Raw genomic sequence first — 23,985 nt, forward strand, 5'->3', positions numbered from 1 at the left:
GGCAGTAGAGCATGAAGGATGGAAAAAAGCTAAGAGGGAAGGCGCCTAGGTTAAGGTGGCTGGCTAGGACAGCATGACTGGCCCATTTTGAAAAGGAGCATGCTCGTTAGTGACCTCTTCTGTTCGACTTGAGAGATAATAATAAAGGAGCAGTATTCCAAAGACCTGTGTTAAAAGCTGCCCACCCCATGGTTTACTTGTCAAAAAGCTACGTTATTTTAAGTCTCCAGATGGGAGTCAGTCTATGCGCTTTTCAAGGGTTCATTACTGCAGCTGTTAGACCCAGAAAGGATATTGTTTTATAAACTTTTCTGTTTCAGTGTGTAGTTAGAATGCAGCAATGGTTGAAGAGACAATGAGATTGTTGCTCTCCATTTATAACACACTGTAAGCGTTATGTGCAAATTGTTAGGTTTTTTGGACCATATCTCTTATGTGCTTTGAGAGAATAGCAAAAAAAAGGGCATCGTTAAACACAGGAGAAGGCCTAAGATTTATGTGACAATAATATCATAATTTAAATGCATTCTGGTCTTTATTTAAATGTAACAAAAAATACTGTTCCACTTTGTGATTTAGCTTTAAGAACTGTAACTGTTTAGCTGAAGACCAACTCTAGCTAACTCTTAGTCATATGATTAAAATAAGAAAACATTTATAAAATATTCCTTTCTTTTTTCAAACATCCTAACATTTGTAATTCCATTTAGGCATTCCTTAGGCATCTTGGGAAGGGGCTGGGTTGTGTGGACAAGGCATGAGTACCTGGAGGGATCAGAAGAGAAGAAAAAAAAAAAAAAAAGAAGTTGAAGGAATGATTTTTACTCATTTAATCCCCAAAGTGTTCTGACATTCTGGAAAACTAGATATGTGACTTCCAGTAGCCCCAGGCAACTTCAGTCCTCACAGCCAGCACTTACTTAGCAGATCATCATGAATATTATTGACTTGGCAGATTTACAGGAATATTCTGCGGCAATTTCTCTAGTATATGACCCTGTTGGTTTGTAATTACAATTCCCTTTTTTTCCAGGATGGTTTTATACTAGGTCTGTTTCCTGGTACAAATCACCATGAGGCTGCATCAATTACTGACAAAAAGAGGTGGTAGCACAAGGGTGTGAACAAAGATTTTTGAAGGCTAGGGAGTGGTGAGATCATCTGTTTTCATAGAATCATAGAATGGTTTGCGTTGGAAGGGACCTCAAAGACCATCTAGTTCCAAACCCCCTGCCATGGGCAGGGACACCCTCCACTAGACCAGGTTGCCCAAAGCCCCATCCAGCCTGGCCTTGAACACTTCCAGGGCGTCCACAACCTCTCTGGGCAACCTGTTCCAGTGCCTCACCACCCTCATAGGGAAGAATTTCTTCCAAATATCTAGTCTAAATCTACTCAGCTTAAAGCCATTACCCCTTGTCCTATCACTCCATGCCCTTGCAAACAGTCCCTCTCCAGCTTTCTTGTAGGTTCCCTTTAGGTACTGGAAGGCTGCAATTAGGTCTGTCTGGAGCCTTCCCTTCTGCAGGCTGAACAACCCAACTCTCTCAACCTGTCCTCATAGGAGAGGTGCTCCAGCCTCTCTGATCATGTTCATTTTGAAGGCACCGCACATAAAATGACTGTAAAACTGCAACGCTGAGTATTAGCCAGCATCTCTTTTCAACCCTTTGCTTCCTTACTGCAGCATTTTAAATTAGACGTTAAAGTTGACTCATAATTAAAGATATTATAGAATGGAAATTATTTTTGCTATATTATCCAGACAATAGAAACAAACTCCTGTAAAGTCTGAAATCATTCAGTCTTGTGTTTTTCCAGCTTTTTGTGCCTTCTGCTGCTGCTTAAGACTGTACCTGATGTGTATTTGCCTCGATGAGTCAGTTACTGTTTGTACTGCAAACATGGTAGTTTATAAACTGAGATATCCTTGCAGTTTAACTAAGCAAAGTTGATTCAGGCTGTAGCATGACGTTGAGTTAATCCTTTCCTCCAGATGTATCTAATTACATAAATCCTTAGCCAGCACACTGACATTTGGTACTCTCTGTCCTCTGCTGCCATAACTCCCCATAGTGCCCCCACCTTTCACCTTGTAAAGGTCAAGAGAGGGAATTTCCACATGCTAATTGTCTGGTTCTCTTATTAAACACAAGCTGTTACATAATTCTTAAATGTATTTTTTCCTGTTTATCACAATTTTTTGTAGAAGTATTCCTTGGAAGTGAGGGGGAATCCAAGTGCAAGGAGGATATCTAGGCACTGGAGCATCCCACTTTGCCTGTGGGAAAGGAGTGAAGGAACTACAATGATTTGTGCTCCAGCTACCCCTAGACTGTGAAGGGCCAGGGTGGGGGCAAGAGAGGGGTGAGGGAGCACAACCAGCAAGCACAATTTAAAGAGTATTTCACTATTTTTAATTTACATTGAGATTGGTGTATTTTAAATGAGGTATGCAGCTAGCTTCTTTTTTAACTGTACCCAGCTGGTGTTAGACATAACTGAATATATATTTCAAGTGTGTGTTGGATCAAAGCTAACTCACAGTTCCCTTCTTCAAACAGTTTGGCAGTTGGGGTCAGCTCTGCCTTAACTTTACCCTCTCTAATCTCTGTTTTAAACTCAGACATCTAAAAGATTGGTAAAATGGTTCCAGATTGAGTTCCTTAAGGCCGACAGCACACAAAGGAATAGTTTTTGCTCTTGGCAGATAGTTCAAAGTGGTTGCTCCCAAACTTAATCAGCATTTCTATAAATGGACTACATAAGTTCATATAATTCCCGTGTAAATTGGCAGTAGGCCTGTACAACAGCTGATGAAGCAGATCCTTGCTGTTCCCCTCCCATCCCATCCCAGTCTGGTGGCAGCAGCTGGCATGCCACCCCTACCACACCTCCCGCCTGCAGCAGCAGTCAGCTCCTGCCAGCAAAGCCACCAGACCTGCCCTTCTGCACCTCACAAGCTGCCACAAAAAAGCCAGGCTGTGATGGCTGTAGTTCAGGGTGCTCTGGGACAGGCAGAGGGGACAGGATGTGCCTTGCAGCTATTTCTTGTCTCTTCCAGGGGAAAAGCAGCAGACTTGTTGAGTGGAGGCTGCGCTCTGAATTGGAGAAGGGTTCTTTGATTAAATGAATCGTGTGGTCACAAGTAGCATAGTAATCGTGGCTGAACAGATGATTGCATTTTGATTTTCCATATGTTAAATATTTTAAAAAGAATATTTAGCAAGAGGATTCAAAGTTTAAAACTAATATTATAGTTTTGGTTATTCTAGTGGTTCTGTAGTAGTTATTCCTGGACTCCCTGCCTACTTTAGCAGTATGGAAAAGAGTGGGTAGAGAGAGGTTGCAGCCTGGAAGGGAAAGGTGAGAGTGAGAAAAAAGTTTCATCAGGATAGGGAAGAAACCCAGGATGTGGGATATTAGTCTACAGGAAAATGGTGAATTGTCTTGTTAAATTTTTGAAAAAAAGCCCAACTGTGACCACAGAATTGAAGAACTTTGATGAATTATGCTTCGTAAATTCAGTTCAGAACCATCATTTTGGTGTGCACTTTATTCACATTTTCAAGGCTCATTTTCCAAATATAAAACCAAATACCAAGACAAAAATAATAACTCTTCAAATGAAGTTAAAGAGGAGAAAAAAAAAGAAAAAACGAAAAAAACAGGGCACCTGTGACCCATCATTCTCTTGGGTTAGTAACCCAAATAAATTTTTAAACAATTTCATTTCTTTGAAATCTCTTCTTTTGTGTCTATAAATCCTCTATGATGAAAAAAGGGGGAAAGAAGTATTGGAGCTTACAGTGTTTGGGTAAAATAGTAAAACTTTCTCTCCTGAGTCTCACTTAACTAAAAATTATTTCAAGGTCACAAATGACACAAAGAAATTAACACCTGTGCATACATATATAGGTGACAACTACATGTACGAATATGCTCAGGTTTTCATGTGGTAATTTTTCCCAGTCTTCAAGTCTGTCTTAACTGTGCAACATGCATATGAGAGATCAACTGCACAATTAGTGAGACAGTGATACTTGATACTTGAGCTGTATGAGCTGTCCTGCAAAACAAGCAGTTATTAATAAATTTGACCCCCAAAAAGTCATGCATGGAAAAGAATTTTTCTCCTCTTTGACTCATTTGGCAGCATCTGTGATTTGTTCAAGTACTTTACTGTCTGTAAATGAAGCAAGAATTAAGTAGATCCATGAGTCATTCTCTGTTCAGAATCAATACATCCAACAGAGGTCTTATTTGTCATACTGTGACAGTTCATCAATTCTTCCTCCCACCAACTCTTGTCTTGCCACTCAACAAAGCAGTCAGACATGTGTTTGTTCATTTGCTCCCAGCCTTTTCCATCTCTTTCTTTTTTTTTTTTTCCCTCTTTTAACGGTAGTCCAAGTTTGCATTTCCGTGATAACGAAACATTTGCCCTATTGCTCAATATTGGAGAGATTTCTGTCTTTGCAACATGTGTTTCATTCTTTAGACCTGTAGTTTCATTTCCTTTAAGTAGTGCACAAATTATAGAGAAGATTTTTGGTGTTTTCACTGAAAATCACCTTCAGCCTCTGTGTAACATGATCTTAGAAGAGAAAGGAGCTCGGTACCCTTGAAACTTCACCTATTCTCAGCATTGCATTCATCTCTCAGCAGTTAATTTCTGGGGTTCCTTGAATATCTCAGCAGGTGGACTGACTCAAGTTCTTCTCTAAAGGTACATATAAGAGATTGATACTGATATGCTGAAATCTTTTCGCCTCCCCTACTATATTGGGGCCATCCTAAAACAGAATAGATCAAGCTAAAAAATTTTGGTCACCAGATCCAGAAGAGCAAGGCTGCCAAGCTTCTCAGAAGAGGTGAAGGAGACCAGACTCGTTTGCCTGTAAAACCTAGGTGAAAAGCCTGGCCTGCAAGTCTTCCTTCTCTCCTTGCAGTTCTTCTGAAACCTGACAGTTTCCGTTAGTGGCTAAAAGAGAAATAATATATTCAACTTCGTATACCAGTACACAGTAAGTGAAGGTATATTGGGCATCAGTGTGTCTGAGGTTCTAGAAGTACTCATGCAAGTGGTCGGCATGTGTGCTTCCACCAAAGAAATGCACGCATTGACTACATACCTTGAGCTGCCAAGGCTGGCTCTTCCCATAAGGGTATGCTCCAACATCCTTTGCTGCTTCTACAGCACTAAGAGGGGAGAATAGGAGGTAGGTAGGACTTCTTAAGAAAGGAAGTACAAAGTCAGACTGGCTACCCGTGAATACAGGGAAACTTTCTCAAAACTTTTAACTTTGCAGCATTGTGAAATGGGGAGGGGGAAGCTGGCAGGATTCCCTGACTAAATGCCTCAACAGTCGACTCTAAGCAACTCTTCTTCCTTTCAGAGGTTTCCAATCTGGTTTTGCATTTCTGACTGTCAGGCATTTTGACAACTTCTTCCTGCTGTTTTCTCCCAAAGTCAGATACTTCCTACTGTTGCCTCCCCCTACTATTTGCAACCTCTTGCTGCTGGCTATAAAACTGAATAAAAGCCAGTGTGATTAAATTAAGGATCTCTATTGGTTTCTGTCTGGTATTTATAATTTCTACCTTTGTATTTGCTGACAGCAGCAAATCAAAAGTTAAGGGAAGTACAGGAGCACCCAAGCACTCCTTTTTTATGAGGGGAATTGCGTCATATCTTTCGTAACAAGAATTCTTCTAGTCACTAGGAATATAAACTTGGAAATTCAGCAGAGCAGAATGAACGTGCCTTGATGATTCATGTCCCAGTGAACTTGGTAACTGTAGCAACAGGTTGTTTGTTGTATGTTGTAGAGAAGTCCTGCTAAAATCCGAGTGATGAAGTCAAATGAAGGTATCTTCTGAACTGTATGAGTTTCATTCCTGCTTTTCACTTCTGCCTTAGAAACCACAAGATGAGTTTTCTTTGGGCAGCCTGACTGACTCACCATTCATTCATTCATGGAATTGTTATCAGTGTGGCAATAAGAGGTGTGCTGGGCCTCCAAATCAGAAACCTGGTCTTTAGGGAACTGAACTGCTTCTTTAGAAGTAATTTTTCTATTGAAAGTCTCCATAATAGTGAGAGACTTAGTGCTGTTAAGATATGGGAAGCAGGCCAGAAAATGTGACAGTTGGGTTACTATAGGCAAGTTCTGTGTAAGAATAAATATTTGATTTGAGCCTGAGAGATGCTGGGGTTTAGTGTCATCTTAAAGGTAATGTGGATAAAATCTGCAGAACAATGATTGCATTCATTCATGTACTTCTGGATTTATTTATATATTTTGAAAAGCAATCAGGTTTTGGTTCACACTTGGCTTTTACATCTGATATTCTATTTATAGTAAAAGTAGGATAGAGAACATATTTGGAAGCTGTGTTATCTGAAGGAGAAAAGGTACAATGAAACAAAAGCCTAAACTGCATTTGCATTTATTTATGAAGTTGTGAAAACATAAATTTTTCAAACAGTAGGTTATTCCCAGGGATTTCAGTATATTGACATGCTGATTAATGATTCAACAATCCATTAAGCTGCATTTGTTGCTTTTTCTTTAGTTGCATTCTACTGGTAGAGCAAGAGTGGAAGAGACATTTGTATATAGGCAATTAAATATATTAAAATTGAGGTTGTAAAATCATTATAACGTGCAGTGAAGTTTAAAACCAAAGCTAAAGTCATTTATTTTTTTTAATCTTAGACTCATAGGAAGTCAAGTACAATTGTCCACAGCTTTTAATCTAAATCTCTTCATAAACTGTTTTATTTATGTTATCTGGAACATGGAAATAGGAACTCCTGTTTGAATCTAGGAGACCAGTTTCACCATGTGCTGGGAACATGATCTTGCTCACAGTATGCTTGCTTAAAACCAATTCATAAGAATTCCTGTTTCACGCTGAACTTCTGAAAAATTGCAAGAACTTTTGATTCTTATCCAAAATACCATTGCCCATTACAGATGACTTTTTTTGTATCAACCATTTGTTATGAAAACCTCACCTTTTTACAGTATTGATTTTGTACATCAAATGCAGAGGTGACAGGCAAGAAGCTATCCCTATTCTTTTACTTATTTTATTTAAGGGTGTGTCTGTGGAGTTCCTTCAAACAAGGGAGGGAGAAAGAGGCAGGGTGAAAAAAAAAGTCAAAATAGAATAGTGCCCAGACTAATTCTGACTTACACCTTTATCTGTGGTCTGAATCTAAATTACATCAAATTAGATTAAACTAATATGCTTATGTGTGCTAGTATAAAGAGGATATCTCATTCAAATATCTGTCACTTCTCTGTAGGCTGCTACCAGGACCATGCCATAAGTGGAGTCAATTTCTAGAAATTAGAAAAAAAATTTTTTATCCTCTTTGCTATTATAAAGATAAGAGCTTAATTACTTTCCCTACTTATTTTTGCTTTTGGTTTTCAAACCGTCCTGTGGCAATGAGTCCCACAATTATATAGGATATGATAACACATGTGCTTTTGTTTGTTTTAAACCTGTTGTCTGTTAATTTTGTACAATGGCCTCTGCTCCTTGTGCTCAGAAATGGTGAATAGTCCCTATTTGCGCATTCCAGCTAACTTGGCATTTTACAGACCTTCTCAAATAACCAACATATATTCTTTTTATAAATTCCCTGGAATAAAAAATTCCATACAATTGTTGCAAGATAGGTATCACACAGATTTTTGTTTCTTTCATTTTTGACTATGTTCCTTTCTTAATAGGGTCTTTGTTCTACCTGGGTGTGCATGATGACAATCAGGGCTAAAGAGTAAGATCCTCAAACTGGATTCGGGAGACCAGCATTTTATTGTGTAATGGTTGATTTCCCATTTGACTGCGAACAACTCAGTTTGAAGTATCCTGGTTTTGCAGGTTACCTGTACCTAATATAACAAGCCAAAGCTTCCTGTGGATTTTTCACTGTTTTTTAAAAGACATTCTTATTTGTCATAGAATGAAAATTCCTGATAAGCTTTTTTTTCCTTATTTACATGTAAGAGATGAGATGAATATAAGGTTTTAAATAAAATTGAAAATTAATTGCACCTCAGAAAGGTTCGGGAGTTTGTGTGTGCCACTGCAGCAATCCATTGCAGTCTCTCATGGATGATGTGTGGTGTGCCTCTGCTGCGGTTAAATTACAACATAGCAACAGAGATAGGAGGAGCAGGGAACAGCAATTTGGCATCATCAGTTTAACTCCCCACCACTAATGCAATCAAAACATGGTCTGGAATAGTACAAAATGTGAAATGCCTAGAAGCCTCGCAAGCATGTCTATTAATGGTTATAATCAGACCTGATCTATCCATACAAAACGTAATTAAGCTATTATCATACATGCTGGAACTTGTAAATGATTTTGTTGCCTGGTATCATGTGAGGAACAGGAGTGATGGAGTAAGAATACCAGTACCAAGAACATAGTAAGAAAGGTATGGCTACCTTTGCTGCTGTTCTTCAGATTTTCAGGAAGAGAAAACAACCCACAGGCTGATTTCTAGCACAGGCAATGCTAATCTACATGGGTTGTTCTTCTGTCATATAGAATGAACTCTGGGAAATATGGGGATTTTGGGGACTGCTTCTGGGAGAAAAGTCATAGCAACATGACCCAAGCTCAAATAAACTGCAGAGGAGGTCCTGAGTTGCAGGATCTCCTGAAAATGAGCCTCCTGTCCGCTGGGTCACCTCATACGCATGTCATTCTAAGTGTGGCAGGTCAATGGCTTACTGCTGCAGAGGTCGATCTTGTGCATAAGGTCATCCCTATCTCCGTGTGTAAAGCAAGAGAACTTTCCTTCATACTTGCGGAAACTCTCTAAACACTTTTCCTTATTTGCTTCTTAACCTGATATCCCCTGTTGCTTATAAGATTTTACAACTTTTTAGATCTTTTGGCTTGTATTTCTCTAAATGATAGAGAGCAAACTGAAAATTTAAAACAGTATATATGTATTTACTTGTTAGTAGCCATAGTGCTAACTGTTATACAGTAGAAATTTTCACTTTCAATCCTCCAAGAAAAATGCCTACCCCAAGATCTTAAAAATTAGTAATTGAAAAACATTAGATGAAGAAATAACCTGTCATGGTTTAACCCCAGCCGGTAACTGAGTAGCACGCAGCCGCTCACTCACCCCTCCACCCCCAAGGGGATCGGGAGGAGAGTGGAATAAAACTCATGGGTTGAGATAAAGACAGTTTAATAGGGTAACAAAGGAAGAGAATAATAATAGTAATAACAATAATAACAAAACAAGTGATGCACAAATGCAATTGCTCACTGCATGCAGGAAAAAAACCCAAACAACCTGATGCCCAGTCTGTTTCTGAGCAGTGATCCCACCTCCCAGCTTGCTTCCCCAGTTATATAGGGAGCATGACATTACATGGCAGGGAATATCCCTTTGGCCAGTCTGGGTCAGCTGTCCTGGCTGTGCTCTCCCAGCTTCTTGTGCACCTGGCAGGGCATGGGAAACTGAAAAGTCCTAAACACTACAACTACCTAGCAACAACTAAAACCATCAGTGTGTTATTAACAGTATTCTCATACCAAATCCAAAACACCAGCTACTAGAAAGAAAATAAACTTCATTTCAGCTGAAACCAGGACATAACCTTATAAAGCATCATTTCTGTTAGAGTTTTCCTTTTTATGTGCATCTCCATCAAATAAACATTCATATTCTCTATTCTATAAATATTATTTCCTAAATATCATCAAAAAATTTACATTTTAAATCACTCTGCTTAATCTCTGGCATTGTACTTACTGCCCTGTCTCATTGTTAGGAAACCTTCCTCTTCTTGAGAAATTCACTATTTCAAATAATTTACATATTTCATACTAATCTTTACAAGTATCTACTGTTTTTTCCTTTCCACCCAAAGATACTAGCTGGTGATGCTGTTTCTTCCTGATGTATTATTCACTAGTTGGTTCTTTAATGATCTGAATAATCTTCACAGTCCTAGCTGGAAACATACATTGAAGTTATGATGAGTCAGATGAGTCAGAAGCTAAAGAGGTTGTCAAAATTATGTAAACATCTTATACTCTATTTTCCAACCAATTTTATGAAGTATTAACTGATACTTGTGTCTAATTTTTCCAAATCATTTCTACCATTTCCAGCTGCTGCATTGTGCTATCCTTGCACGATGTTTTCCGTAGTGGCTGTTAAAACTGGACCTGTGCTTCTGTCATATTGACGATACCAACTTCCCTTACGTAAATCAGGAAATATTACTGATGCTTATGTCTGTGCTCATCATTGTCCAGCGTTCATCCATTTACCTGCTCACTTCTATGACTGTCAAAAAGGAAGCATTGAGTTGGCAGTAATATTTCTTCTGTCTCTAATATTTTAAATCTTTTTGAGTCTTGAGCTTTTAAGGAGTCATGTTGACATAGTTCCATGAGCAAGCTGTGCACATTGTGCACACTAAGCTCTGTAACAGAACTTAAAAGCCGGTTCAGTTCCACTGGTTCTGTGGAGTTGTTCCTGACTGACATGGTATACCACTGTGGGAAGATAAACCTTGCTGATGCCTTCTCTCCTTGTTTATTTTCTAATTGTGTGATATCTGGGTAAACTAGGTAGTGCTTACACTATACACTGGGGAAAAAAAAGTAGAAGTATGATGCAGGTGCTTGTTAGAGCTGTGGTTCAGTGGAATTTGAGCTTGTACATTCAGTGCAAGTTTGAGGAAAGCACAGTGGAAGATAGGTATTCCTTGAATATGACTTGATTGATTGATTGATTGACTGGAATTTTTTTCCACCACAGCCCTAAGTTGCCACATATTTGAGTAAATAAAATGAAGTAGTAGTAAGAGGGCTGCAAGCAGGTAGTCATAGAGCAGAACCAGTCAGTCTTAATGATGTTGATTTACCCTGCTCCTTATTGGGTGTAGTTATCCTGGGCTTGTCTAATGTTAATGTCGCTATGCTGCTTTCAGCATCTGAAGTCATTTGCGTGAGATCCCTGTAAAATATTGCACTGTGCTGTTTAAATCCATTTGTGTATGATGGCCCTAAGTCTCAATAGTTAAAGGAAGTGGCTTAAATAAAAGAATTGGAGAGTGTTGACTTTTTCACTTCTCATTGGTATGTATATATCTTCATACTTTGATGCCTTGCAGAGCGAAAAGCTGTAACTTTCCATTGAATGGGCATCCCCACATGGGCTTTCAGAAATACAAATGCTATAGGTTAGGTACTTCTTTTTTTCTCATTCCATTCACTCTGCCAGCCTAGTTAACATAACCAGTAATATGACACAGAGTTTTAACCCTTAGCTATCTGATAAATTTGGTAAACAAAATACTTCTGAAGCTATAGCGCTCTCTTGCACGGTGCATGGTCTTGGTGCGGGGTGCTTCAGGGGGTGTTAGGTGGGTACCTGCATTCTTCCCATGGAAATGGGCGACGGAGGGGAAGATGCAACAGAATTCCTCAAGTGTGCTGGCTGGTGTAGTCATATACAAATACCTGGAAACTAATGCTGAGTTCCCAAACCAAAATCTGCTTAAAAAAGATAGATCCTTTTATGAAATGAGGCATGGGTGGCTCTTATTTGGCTTCTGTTGTCTGAGCTGTTCTGGTGGTCATATTTTCATATTCTCAAGCTTATTTCTTTTGACTACTGGGGCAAAAAATAACTAAATAGACAAAGATTTTCTTATAACCAGTTGTTCCCAGAAGGTGGAGTATTCAGACAAATGCCAAATGTAATCCACAATTAATTTGTTGGAGCTGACAATATTATCTGTTTGTCAAATTGCTGTATCTTATCTCCTGAGTTAAGGAAAAATACTTTAGATAAAACAGTGGCCTGCCCAGTGTCCAGCTTTTGAGTATTGCAGACTGTTATCAATAAACTTATATTAAAAGCATTGAAGTAAATTAGATCTTGTGCATTGTAGCTATTGTGGGGGGCTTTCAGACCTAGCATCTCCAGGCATAGATATTGTCTGCAGTGTTACTAGAAGTAAAATGGCATGAGTCTGCAGTGATGTACGATCAAAGTTAATGACTGTGTTAAGAAAAATAATGCTGACCCATAGTTTACATTCACTTGTAATATACTCTGCATCAGATTTTTACTGTTTTTGCAGGAACAGTATGTTACTTAACAAGGTGTGCAGCCTTGATCCAAATGAGACAGATGAACCTCTGCCTTATGGGACTGGCAGTGCAAGGTGTACCAGTGTCTATAAAAGTCCTCTAAGTTTTTTTCAGCCTGGTAAATACCAGTTATGCTCTTACCAGTATTAAACAAATTCCTTCCTTGGTCCCTCCTTGCTGAAGGCCTTGATGCATGGTCTGGGTGCATGGTCTACCTGGCGTAGGTGGGTCTGACTCCGACCACACAGCTGCTCCTCCACCTCAGCCCTTTGTGCTTTAGTTTGCTTCTGCTGATTTTTATGCTGTTGAAGAACATTTTATATGTTCTCTGTCATATTAAACAATTTTTTTATTTTTCTGACCTTCAAAGAGAAATCACCTCTCACTTGAGCAGTGTTTGTTAATGTATTTATTTGTCTTAAGAACTACAAAATTGTTCTTATTGGAACACTTGTTTTTGAAGGTAACCTCTTTGTCTCTGAATGGTAATCTGTAGCAGGCAACTGGAAAATAGTACTAATGAGAAACAGAAAAAAAGCAGTGTGAAAATTGTGTTATAAATGTTTGCTGCATGTTGTAGTCTAATTCTTTTTTTTTTTTGACTGCAAGCAATCAATTTACTGATGGGTTTCCTTTGTTATCGTGTCATTCTGCCTGGACGATAAGCCTGTTGACCTATAAGCATAGAAATAGTCATTATTTTAAAGTTTTTGTAGAACTATCAAGTTTATTAAAACATAGGTTGTCACTGCAGAAGCATGGGTTTAATGTACCTTGAACAGCATCATGCCTGTGCCTGCTGTAGCAGTGATCTCCCCAGCTGCTGTGGCACCTTTCCTCAAAGAATAAAAGTACCGTCTGGGACTTTTTGAACCACAGATCGGACAGGGGGAAATCACTTAACATCACACTAGGTCAGTGACGCTGTGCAGACATCTGCACAGGACAGTGGTGAGAGCTAAAATATTGGTATCTTTTAAACTGTCGGTTTCAGTCTTACAAAGCCAATTTCAGTCCTGCACCAAGTTATTTCCTATCTATGGAAAGGATCAGTCAGGGTTGTGCTTTCATTTTCATAACACCCCATCACCACCGCTCCCACCACCACCCGGAGATCCTGCTCACATTTTGGATTTTCAGTACTTAAATATAACTTCTGACCCACACTGTGAAAATCTAAGATTGGCACAGCTGCATTTAGTTCACAAATGTTCCTTTCTAATAGCTAACTTTTTACATTCTTTCTAAAATGGGAAATGATAAAAGAAACTCTCTTATGGCCTTAAATCGTTGTATACAGCTGCTGCAGTAACAGTAGAAATGAGAGTACTGATGTAATAGCTCAGGCTGGATTTACAGTGAAAGACAGCAGACAGACCCCAAAGCTGTGACTTCAGCTGGGACAATTATTCCATTTCCAGTCAGTAGCTCTGATGGGTAATGTTTCACTTCTGAAGCCTATGCAAAAATAAGTAATACCTCATACCTTTTCATTTGTATGTAACTTGCTTCCTCACGAAAATAAAGGTGATGTATACATAGTACTTGGTGCATCAAAGCAATGTGTAGTGATCAGTAAGAAAATACTGTTGAAGAAACAGCAGTGCAGGCAAAAAGAATTCAAGGATAAGAACAAAGGATAGTATTGATATGTGGAAATGCATAGGTAACACTTCATATACTTTCACCTTTTACACATTTATTTTCCTACTCTTGTATAATCACAGATAGACAGAACCACCTAGCTCATCTCCTTGGTGTGGAGGATTGATGCTGATAACTCTTTTTAATACTTCGCAAATCTCCAGGTTCTGGAGAGTAAGTGCTCAGGAGAGGTCTGGATTAAAAAAAAAAAAAAATGCATGTAAGATGCCTTATATGTATGGTGAAGATCTTAGTATTTATTCTTTGTTGCAAGAAAGAAGATAAGAGGAGAGATAAAAGTTTACAATGGTATCAGCTACGTAGAAAACTATCTCGGAGAAGATCAGAAAAGAGAAATATCTTTGCCCTTTTACATGACTCAGGAAAGGAGGACATTCAGAAAATTCAAATTCATGAAAGGAAACATTTTTATGCCAGCCCATAATTAAAATATAAAACTTACAGCTGCTAGGGCTGGGCTATAGTTAATTGTGAATTGAACACTTCCCAGTTGCTACTTTGGATTTCAGATTCACCCTTTCTTTTCCATCTTTATGCCTACTTCATAATTGCTGAACCAACATCAAAGGGTCTGCTTGCATGTTTAAACCAACATTACACTTTTTGTAAGTGACTGGGAAAGAAAATGGTATTGTAGCTGGTTAACAAAACTTTTGGATTGAGAAACTTGACTGGCACTGCAGTGACTTACAAAATTCAACTTCCAAAAAATGCCATTATGTAACTGAAGAATGTTTGTTTGTCCACGTATTTCTTGAATTGTTCTAAGAGTCAGAAAAAATTCCCTGTTCTTCTCTTTTGCAATTTATACTACAAAATTCAGCAATTCCCCAACAGTCCATCTCTTCTTTAGCCATCATTTCCGGAAGTTCTTGGCATTATTTGTGTAATAACATGCTACGCTAACTATTGTCACTACCCATTTTTCTTTCTTTTGTTCATGGTTGACCTTTATTCATCTAAAGATCATGATGATGAAAATATTACCATTCAAAAGGAGTGACATTCAAAAAGTGTGAGCAAGAAGGGTCACGCTAAAAGGTTTGTCAGGTGTAAAGTCTGACAGTGTGGCTGAGAACATTTAAAAGTGACAATACATTCTGAAAAGCCAGACTCTGAAAAGCTGGTGTCTCCTCCATCTGATGATCCCACTTCTGCCTCCCCATCCTTCATGTCATACACACAATTTAAATTCTGTGTATAAGTTGTGTAAATATATTTCTTCGGTCCCTGCATGCATCCTGCCTTGATTCTGTTAATTCTCATAGGAAATACTGCTTCACTATCCATCACATCACTACTTGTCATGCCTTTTGGGAATAAGGCAGAGCAGGATATGGCTGTAATGAGATAATATATTGGAAAATATCTACTTCAAAACCTTTTTTCTTACATGCCTCTCTGCTGAGAAGGATAGGGACCTATCCCTATCTTCATATTGCAAAGGAGACATTTGTAACAGTCTTTCCAAACCTAAAGTTGATTTATGTAGGTTTGGTTTCTATTGTGCTGTTCTCTGAGCCGGTCAGTAGAACAGAAAACAGAGATGGCTCTTCAAGCTTGCTTGAAATTGGAAATTTTACCTATAGGTTATAATATAGCAGAATCTAATGTCAGAGCCTAATTACAAACATTTTACTTCTACATTCAGAACTTTCAGAGATTATTTTGAGCAGGTTCCACTATCGGCTGAAATCAAGTAGAGTTGTAATTGAAGATATCTCAATTACTGGCATAATAGCCAGGGTACCATGAATACAGGAAAACATAAATTATGCTGTTGCTTCTGTACCTGAACTGAATCTGTTTATGATTACTCTGCTTTACCGTCCCGACTACCCAGGATTCAAGAGGGCTCATTAGCTTGGATGCAGTCTGTGGAGTATCCTTGTAGTCAATTTTGACCTGGAAGTAGTATCTCTACATTCATCTAGTGCTGCACTGGAACCAAGTCCTCCAGTCGATGGGAACACTGGACTGTGCAGAGACACTGGGTGTCTTAGTGCACGGTCAGGTTGGACCTGGCTGCAAAAGCATCCTCAGGATGCCTCTGAATGACAACTTTGCAAACAGCATAGCTATATTTAGACATCACCTCATCTGAGCAAATGGAGACTACCGTACCATCCTCCATCTATATTACATCAACTTGGGTATCTTTGCTTCTGTGGTTTAGCTTTCCTGCTCAATCAATAATCTGCCTTTGATTAATAGAGTTGACTGTGAAGTCAAGAGCAGACGCTGGCATCTAAAAATGAACTACAAATTTTAATGAATTGTGATTGGGAGTTAAGACATATCTCTAGTGAATGCGTCAAGAGAGAATAAGTCAATTCTAGGTGTGGAGTCAATATAGACAGGTTAAAACATGTTAAACATTGTGTGGTTGCTGTTATTGATGTGCGATGTGCTGTCACTGGTAGAGTTTTGCATGATGATGTGTGTGTTGCATCAATCAAAATAGTCCTCCTGTAACACGGGATACAAACATTCCCAACAATATTGTTTCTGCAGTATTGCAGAGATCCCCAGTGTCATAAGGGATAATTCCCAAGAGTCAGTTAGCTGTTGGCTGTCTCAAGAGCATAAAGTAAACCAGGCTGATTAACCTTAGTGACTGTTACTTACTCATCCCTTACTGCTTTCCCTTCTAAGTAGCTATCCCCTTGCTAGTCAGGGGCAGGTAGTCTGTAGGGGATGAAGAAATTTGTATGCTGCCCCTGCATTTGAGTAAAGAGGACTTTGAGAGCAATTTACACTGTGTCATCAGTAATGATGTAGAGAATATAAGAAGCAGCTGCCATTATGTTGGATGCTGTGATAATGGTATTGAATCTGCTTTGGTGAAATTACCAGGCTCAGTGAGAAAGTCCAGCCTAAAGTACACAGGTTTTTTGAGCTTCTTTGTCTACAATATGTAAAAAGGGAACTAAAAATGATGAAATTGTAAGTCAAATAAATGTGGTGATGGTGGGAATTGACTCCTTGCTACCCTTTGGAGAGAATGCTCACGCTCAGCCCCACCTGACAGCGTACTTATGGCAGCTCTGTACCTGTGCTCAGCATTGGGGGTTCCTCTGCAGTTTCACAGCCACAGCGTTGGGTGGGAGGCCACACTAACAACAGGTGAAAATAGCAATAATAGAGCAGTTTGTTGCTGTTATTAGCAGATGCCTGGTTGTAGGTGTGTTTTGCTTTTAAATGGCAGTTAGTAAAACCAAATGTTTAGAAAACGGCAAACATGATTTATTAACAACAATTTAAACTTTTTTGGGGCGATTACTTCTTCATGCTATACCTGTATACAGCTGAGCCACATCTTGCTGAGTCACTGAACGGTGTGCCTCCCAGCAGCAGCGTTCAGGGATTTCCCATCTGACAAGTGGGAAACCACTGGTAGTGTCCAAGGAGAAAGGCTGTGCTACAGCAAGCTAACCTTTGAAACTGGGACACGTGGCACAGCGTGATCTAGTGATCAGAACAGGTGACTGGCAGTGAAGCCTTAGGAAATTTGTATCCTGCTCTGCTCGTAGTTCCTTGTATGAGGTAATTATTCCATCTTCCTTGTGCTCCACTATGCACTTGTGTAAAATGGAGACATAATTATGCATTTACTTCATAAGGCTGTTGTGAAATTTAAACAATGAGGATTAATCTTGCAGTGTGGCAAGGACTCCCTGCTCTCCCAGCATTACTCCGTCTTTGATCCCCATTAAATTGTGCAGAATTGTGAATGTGGATCACTGCAAAACTACTTCCAGGAATTTGTATAGAAAAGTTCCCTTCTGATGGGAAACTGTTAATATTTATTCTTACCTGAAAAGTGGTTCTTTTAAGGTATAAGTTGCTGATTTTTAAAATGTAAAACTACCAGTTACAGCATTTTCGGGCACTTTATTTCATATTTGCAAAGCTCAGCCTTTTTACATGATATGAGGAGTTCAACATCAGCATGATCCTGTCGAGTACGCGTTCTCGGTCCTATTGCTCTGCTTCCCCACCTCTTTTCACTCCAGCTCCTCTGTTCTAGAAGTTGCTGCCCTGATATGTGAGTGCAGTTGTGATTGTGCTGTGATTTGGTCGACAACATGGCCTAACAAATAGATTATTTCAGCACAACAGAAAAAAAAAAAAAGGTGCATTATGGTAGGAGGGCAGGAGCTTGGTGGCAGTGGGGAAATTCCATAAAATGGCATTGCTGCAGAAACAAAAAAGAACTCATTTACATGTGGGGAAATAGCTTGTCTCTCTGGGACTGTCCCAAGGAAAGATAAATGTATACTCAGCCAAAGTATTGTACAAATATGCTAGTTTTTCACTGATTCACAGATTAGGGTGCAGAAATCAGAGTTTGAACATGCACACTGGATACCTCCATTTCTTAGAAGAACCACATTGGGAGATACTTGATACATTTGTGAACAGCTGGTCTTCACTCTTCCATTCATCTGTGTCTAGTTTCATACTTCTTTTTCGCTGCGCTCTGGCTCCATCAGAGTTGTTTGCTGAAGTGCTGTGAGCACAAAATTGTTTGCATTGTAAGTAAAATGTTAAGGTTTAGGAGAAGCTTGAGAAAGATCTAATTAAACAAAGACTGGGGCAGCACGGGAATAATTGAAATGTAACTGATAAATGATGAAGGGGATTGCAAGCAGAACGTATTCAGCAGGTGCATATGAGCATGAGTTTCTTGGGGAAGGATCTAGTGATCTTCACAAACAGTTGATTAAAAAGTCTGTGTAGTTCAGAAAGAAACATAGATCCTGATGTGCCCTGTCAGAGGAAAAGAAAATAAGACTGAATGCAATGATAGTTCTCTATAGAATCCAGTAGTACTTCTAGTGCCCTGTTGCATGGCCAGAACTGCAGCAATTCACAGCTTCTTGCTACTGTGCCTCAGCCACATCTTGCCATATGAATTGAAGCAGCTGGTCTAACCATGCTTATTTTCCCTTCTCTGCAAAATGGCATCTTATAATTCCTGTTTTCAGAGAAAATGTGATTTTATTTGCTCTGCTGACAAATTTAAAAGATACTAACATTAATAAAAGGTCACTCACTAATTTTGTAATTCTCATTCTCAAGAAAATGAACAGCATAGGGAATGTGTGTGTCGTATGGTTTTTAATGTTTTCCACAGATTGCCTTTTGAACAGATTATCCAACTCAGCGTCTGATGTTTGCTGAGTAAATAATGTGAGAACATTCAAATGGTGCATCTAAATAGAGCTTATTGTATATAGCATATTTGCATTGTGTAGTGGCAGATAACAATTTTTAGATAACTTTTGGAAATATTAATTAAATACTCATGTCTTTTTAAGTGAGACATCACTAGTGCTCTTTCTTTGTTAACAGTATTATGTTCAGTTTCCTCTATGACTAAAACAAGTGTTATTGTGTGTCTCACGTCTTCCTTTCTTGAGAAGCAGCCAGGCGTGGGAGTAGACACACTTAGGAAACCCCCCATGTAAGTTCTGTGACTCCCTGTAGCCCACCGCTGTTGAGGACCCAAGCCCAAAATAAGATAAAATGCTCTTTAGTAAAGTTGCATCAGGCAAGGGAATGTGCAGAACAGAAACTATTTTTGCTTTCAGAAGATAAAAATAATTTTATCTTCTGTGTTTTAGTTGTGAAGGTTAATCTTTGTGGTAAGTAGAGGTGGGACAGTGTGCTCTGACGCAAGCAGGAGTTTCTAAATTTTTTTAATGGTGATTCCCGTTATTTTTATTGCAATTTAAGCCTGTTTTGCGTTTTTCCATTGCAAAACTGTAGCTAGTTTATACCAACCCCTCAGTTATTTTTTTCTCCCAGAAGCACTTCATATTAGAGAACTTCATATGCTAATAATATGTAGGAGAAGAAAAGTCCATATGACTAATAGGTACAAAGTGCCACTAGTTATAACCTTCAGAAAGACTGGCTTAAGGGAGTTGGATCCAAGCCAGTTAAATTTTTTATAAACTTGAGAATAGCCCAGATTGACTAATTTGTATCTGGAAAACCAGCTGCTTTTGTGTTAAGTGCAATTAAAAGGTGTTTCCTTTTTTTGGCGGGGGGTAAACTCCAGCAGTTCAAATACTGGCAATTCTTTATTGGCTGCAGTATCACTAGTGCAGCTGTGTTCCCGAGACTCTTTTTCACTCACAGTCTGCTTTTAGGAGTTGTTTCTTCTGTTGTCCCATCAGGATGCTCTTGCAGTCAATTTTTTTTATTTTAGACCTTATGGAATCAGTTTCTGGAGTGACCTTTGAAAACTTTTTGAACTTTTTCCACATGACTTTCCACTAACCTTCTTTTAACATAGAAAAACATTAGGCAAGAAGAGAAACTATTTTCATTTGGAATTTTTAAGAGGTTGCTTAAGTTACTCATGGTTCATATTTCTTCACTGTTGACTTCTCTGCACTAAAACGTGTATGAATGTAGTAGGTACATTCCTAACTTTTAGTAAGTTTAGTGAACTCAGCTTAACAAACTTAATTCTCCTTTGGTATTTGTATCCAACGATTTTGCAGGACTGGGGCAGTGCATGAGAACCAGAAAATAAAAGTGACTGTAAACAAGTAAAATGAATGAGTCAGTTTTTACTGCCCAGATGAGACATTCCAAAAAGAAGTGTTTTAATAACCTTATAATTTAATAATCAAATAAATTATGTGACACAGATGAGAAGATACATTATTACTTAATATAGTTACTTTGAAAGTCTTCCAGTAACATAAAAATGGTGGCTTTTGTTTGTATCTTTCAATTCAGTGTTCCAGTAAGATTTCTGAAACGTATCTCCAAAGATTCAGGGCATGCAATGGAGAGAATGCCAGTTTTATTTTTACCTCCCATTTTACAGGCAGAAAATACTGCATTTGGCCTTTTCCCGCTCACATGATGTCCTGTTTGTTTTAACCAGGGAAAAGTAGATTGTATGCATGCAGGGAAATAGCCAATGTCTGGCGTGATTTCCTGGAAGCAGGAAGTCAGTTCTGATAGGTGCTTTGCATTAGCACCAAGATCCTATGGCGTCATGAAAACAGTCTTCAGTCCCTCAGAGTCGGTGTTGGTAGCAGCAGCTTACAGGTCAACAGTTAACACAAAAAAATCTTCGGGCCTCCTCTCTCAATGCTCAGATCCAGATTCCTGGCATACTTAATTTGCTCCACCTGCAGGTCCTTTGCTGAGAGGGGTAGTCCCACGCTTCCTGTCCTCGCCGCCTCCAGGGGTGTGCTCCCATCAGTCCTCGCTTTTACTCAAGTCGATCAGCTGTGTGGCTGCAAGCTCAACCCTGCAAAAAAAAAATTCTCTTGTTGGATCAGTGAGCTCGTGGGTAGTTGTGATGTTGTTAGATCTGATGCAACAGAAGTAGTGGGATTGTGCAGCTTGAGAGAGGATTGAGTGGGACCACCTCTTTCCACTGCTATTTGCAGGTAGATCAAACTAAATGCCTTGTAAAATTGTACCCAAGAATTAGAAGAACAATTATTTCTAGCCCTTGAAACAAAAGGTCATGATACCAAATAATGATAAGGATCACAAATAGGAGGGAAAGGAGGGGAAAGAGCAAGAGAAAGAGAAAGGCAGTTGGAGCTATTACATCGAGAAGAGATAACAGGGAAGAGGGAAGTAGTTAGAAAAGCAGGAAGAAAGATTAGAGAAAAATGAGGAGATTGTATATTGACAAATAGTGGCAGCAAATGCAGGTAAAAAATAGGAAACACCTTTCCCTGGAGGTTGAGCATACTGTCCTCGGCCTTCAGACATGATCCCACAGTCTCAAGAAACAGTTCTTCTCTCTTTCTGGGCAGCATTGAAATGCCATTGCTTTGTGAGCAGTCCAGAGTAACAACCTGGATGCTGAAAGCCAGAACCCTTCCCCTCCGTGAGCTCCATCTGGGTGAGGTGGGGAGGGAAAGCCACAGGCACAAGTGGCACAATGAGAAGCATTTATTGCCGAATGGGCACAGCCCTAAGAGGCTGGTGAAAAGTCCCTCTGAAGAGAAGCTGGCATAGCAGTGAATTTGCCACCTGAGGATGTTGGTTCATAAGTGAGAGGCAAGTCTGGATGTGGCTTTCATAAACCCTGAATCCTGAGGTCACAAGATTTCATTTTACTGCTGCTTGCTTCTTCCCAGAAGGCAGCCCAGATCACATGTAGTTCTCTAATTTCGACAATAGGTGGGGCTGGAAAAGCAGTATGGGTTAGAGCTCAGTCCTTTAATACCAACAAAGGCTTCAGTGCTGAATCATTTCCAAAAGTAGGTATTATTTAAATCCCAATGTGATTCAGTTCCCTCAGCTGACTCTGAATTTCTGAATCTCCATACAACTCTTTCTGAGTTCATTCATGTCATTAAAGCTGCAAGACCTGGGAAAGTTTTATAATAGCAATGTATTTTCTGTGTATTTGAGAACAGCTTCCTACAATTAATTGTTTTGGATTTTTTTCTTTGTCATTAGAAAATTAAATTAGTTATCTGCTTAATTCATATTGCAGTTCAGAACTGTGGGGAAATGAGGGTATGCTACAAGTCCCACTAGTTGAGACACAGATGTGAAAGTGTTTCCTGTCAGTCTGTTCTTACAGCTAAGAAAATCCTTGGTTTTGCTTTGTTTTCTGCAGCTATTTGATGCTGTCAACTGCCTGGCAAAAGACAATGCCCGGTTGCTTGTGCTCGGCCGCAAACACATGCTGATTAATTCTTCCAATTGGAAAAGAGAGATTATGAAGGAGATGCAGAATAAGGCAGACTTCTTCTTTGCTGAAAATATGTAAGTTTAAGAAAATGGCTAAGTAGAATGGAGATCAACACCAGATTTATGTGCATTTTAAATCAGTATAAACTGCTGTAGTTTTTAGTACCATTACTAGTATCTCCAGCTCTGTGTGTGTGAAAGAGAAACATATCCCTTGCTATAGTTGCTTCAAAAACCAATACATATTAAAAGTTGTATTATGAAGAATTTCATCATTTAGAATCATGTTGACATCTGTATGGTTTATTAGGATTTATAACTGTTAAAACCACCGCCAAGACCACAGTGGCCGGAACTTACAGAATACCTGATAGCATCAGAGTACAGTTGTGGTCTGCTGTGTTAGCTCTGCATGGGGAGAGATGAATTTTGTGCCTGGCCAGCGTTACTTGGTAGCCCAGGAGCGTGGAAAGTCTGGAGCGCTGACTCCCTTGCTGCTCCCAGAGGAGAATATTTCTATGAGTGGAAACAGACCCTCTGCCTCTCTAAGATGTGTGATCCCCTTGCTCTTGCCATTATACTTGCATACATTATACTTTGTTATCATTTGTGATGACTGTTTGTATTCCAACAAAGTTTTGGGCATACCCTTATGAGTTTTAGCAGTTCTGTTCCACATAGCACTGTTATGTGCCAAAAGATTATATTGTTGTATTATCAGATTGTGATAGGAGGGAAGAATGCTCTGTGTAGCATGCAATTAATTTTTATTGCACTCTAACTTTTGGTGCCCTGTGGTAGGCAGAAGTTCTTTATTTTACCAGGGATCTAGAGTAGCGATGGGAATTTTCAGTGTTGTTGATGAATAAATCTCAGATCAGCATTTGATTCATTTCCTGCAGCCACTTACTGCCTTGTGAATGACGTGTCTTTTCCATTCATTTTGTCAAGCTCTGAAGATGATGCCTTCTTGTTATACGCCACTCTTCGATCAGGCAAGCATTGCAAGTTTGTTACTAGAGACTTCCTCCGGGATCATAAGGCTTGCCTTTCCGACAGTCTGACACGTCATCTGTTCCGTAAGTGGCAGCGTGGACACCAAATAGAGTTTTCCCCTTCTGTAGAAGGAAAGCGTATACATTTTTTGGTAAGTTTTCTGCTGCAATCAGAAAGCACACAGAGCATATTCATTAAAGATATGCAATTTCAAACTCCGGAAGCAAAAGATTCTTACTGGAGTCTAAGAAATGTATTTGTATCAATGGGCCCATGCTTACTGAAAATTCACAGTATTCACAAAGCATGCCACAAACATGGAAACTGTCAAAAAGACAAGAAATGCTGCCTAAATGTTTAAAATGTAAATGCAAATGCATGTTTGTATATCCAAATCTTTCCATTGATGTAAAACATGTGCCGATATTTTTTCATTTATTTTAAACATTGAAGTACTTTATTCTCCTCTT

At 39.1% G+C, this 23,985-nt stretch overlaps 1 protein-coding gene across 4 annotated transcripts in view; it reads left to right on the forward strand.

Annotated features, from left to right (window-relative positions):
• Positions 1-23,985, forward strand: part of PRORP (protein only RNase P catalytic subunit) — a 55,436-nt gene that overhangs the window by 27,299 nt on the left and 4,152 nt on the right. For 3 of the 4 annotated variants that reach the window (XM_054828257.1, XM_054828258.1, XM_054828256.1), the window contains exons 6-7: positions 22,446-22,594; positions 23,471-23,666. In XM_054828257.1, coding sequence (XP_054684232.1) covers positions 22,446-22,594; positions 23,471-23,666 — 345 coding nt within the window. The remainder of the gene's footprint in view (positions 1-22,445; positions 22,595-23,470; positions 23,667-23,985) is intronic. The other variant, XM_054828259.1, reaches the window with a different exon arrangement.

This window comes from Grus americana, chromosome 5 (genome assembly GCF_028858705.1).
Source record: "Grus americana isolate bGruAme1 chromosome 5, bGruAme1.mat, whole genome shotgun sequence".
Lineage (NCBI taxonomy): Eukaryota > Metazoa > Chordata > Aves > Gruiformes > Gruidae > Grus > Grus americana.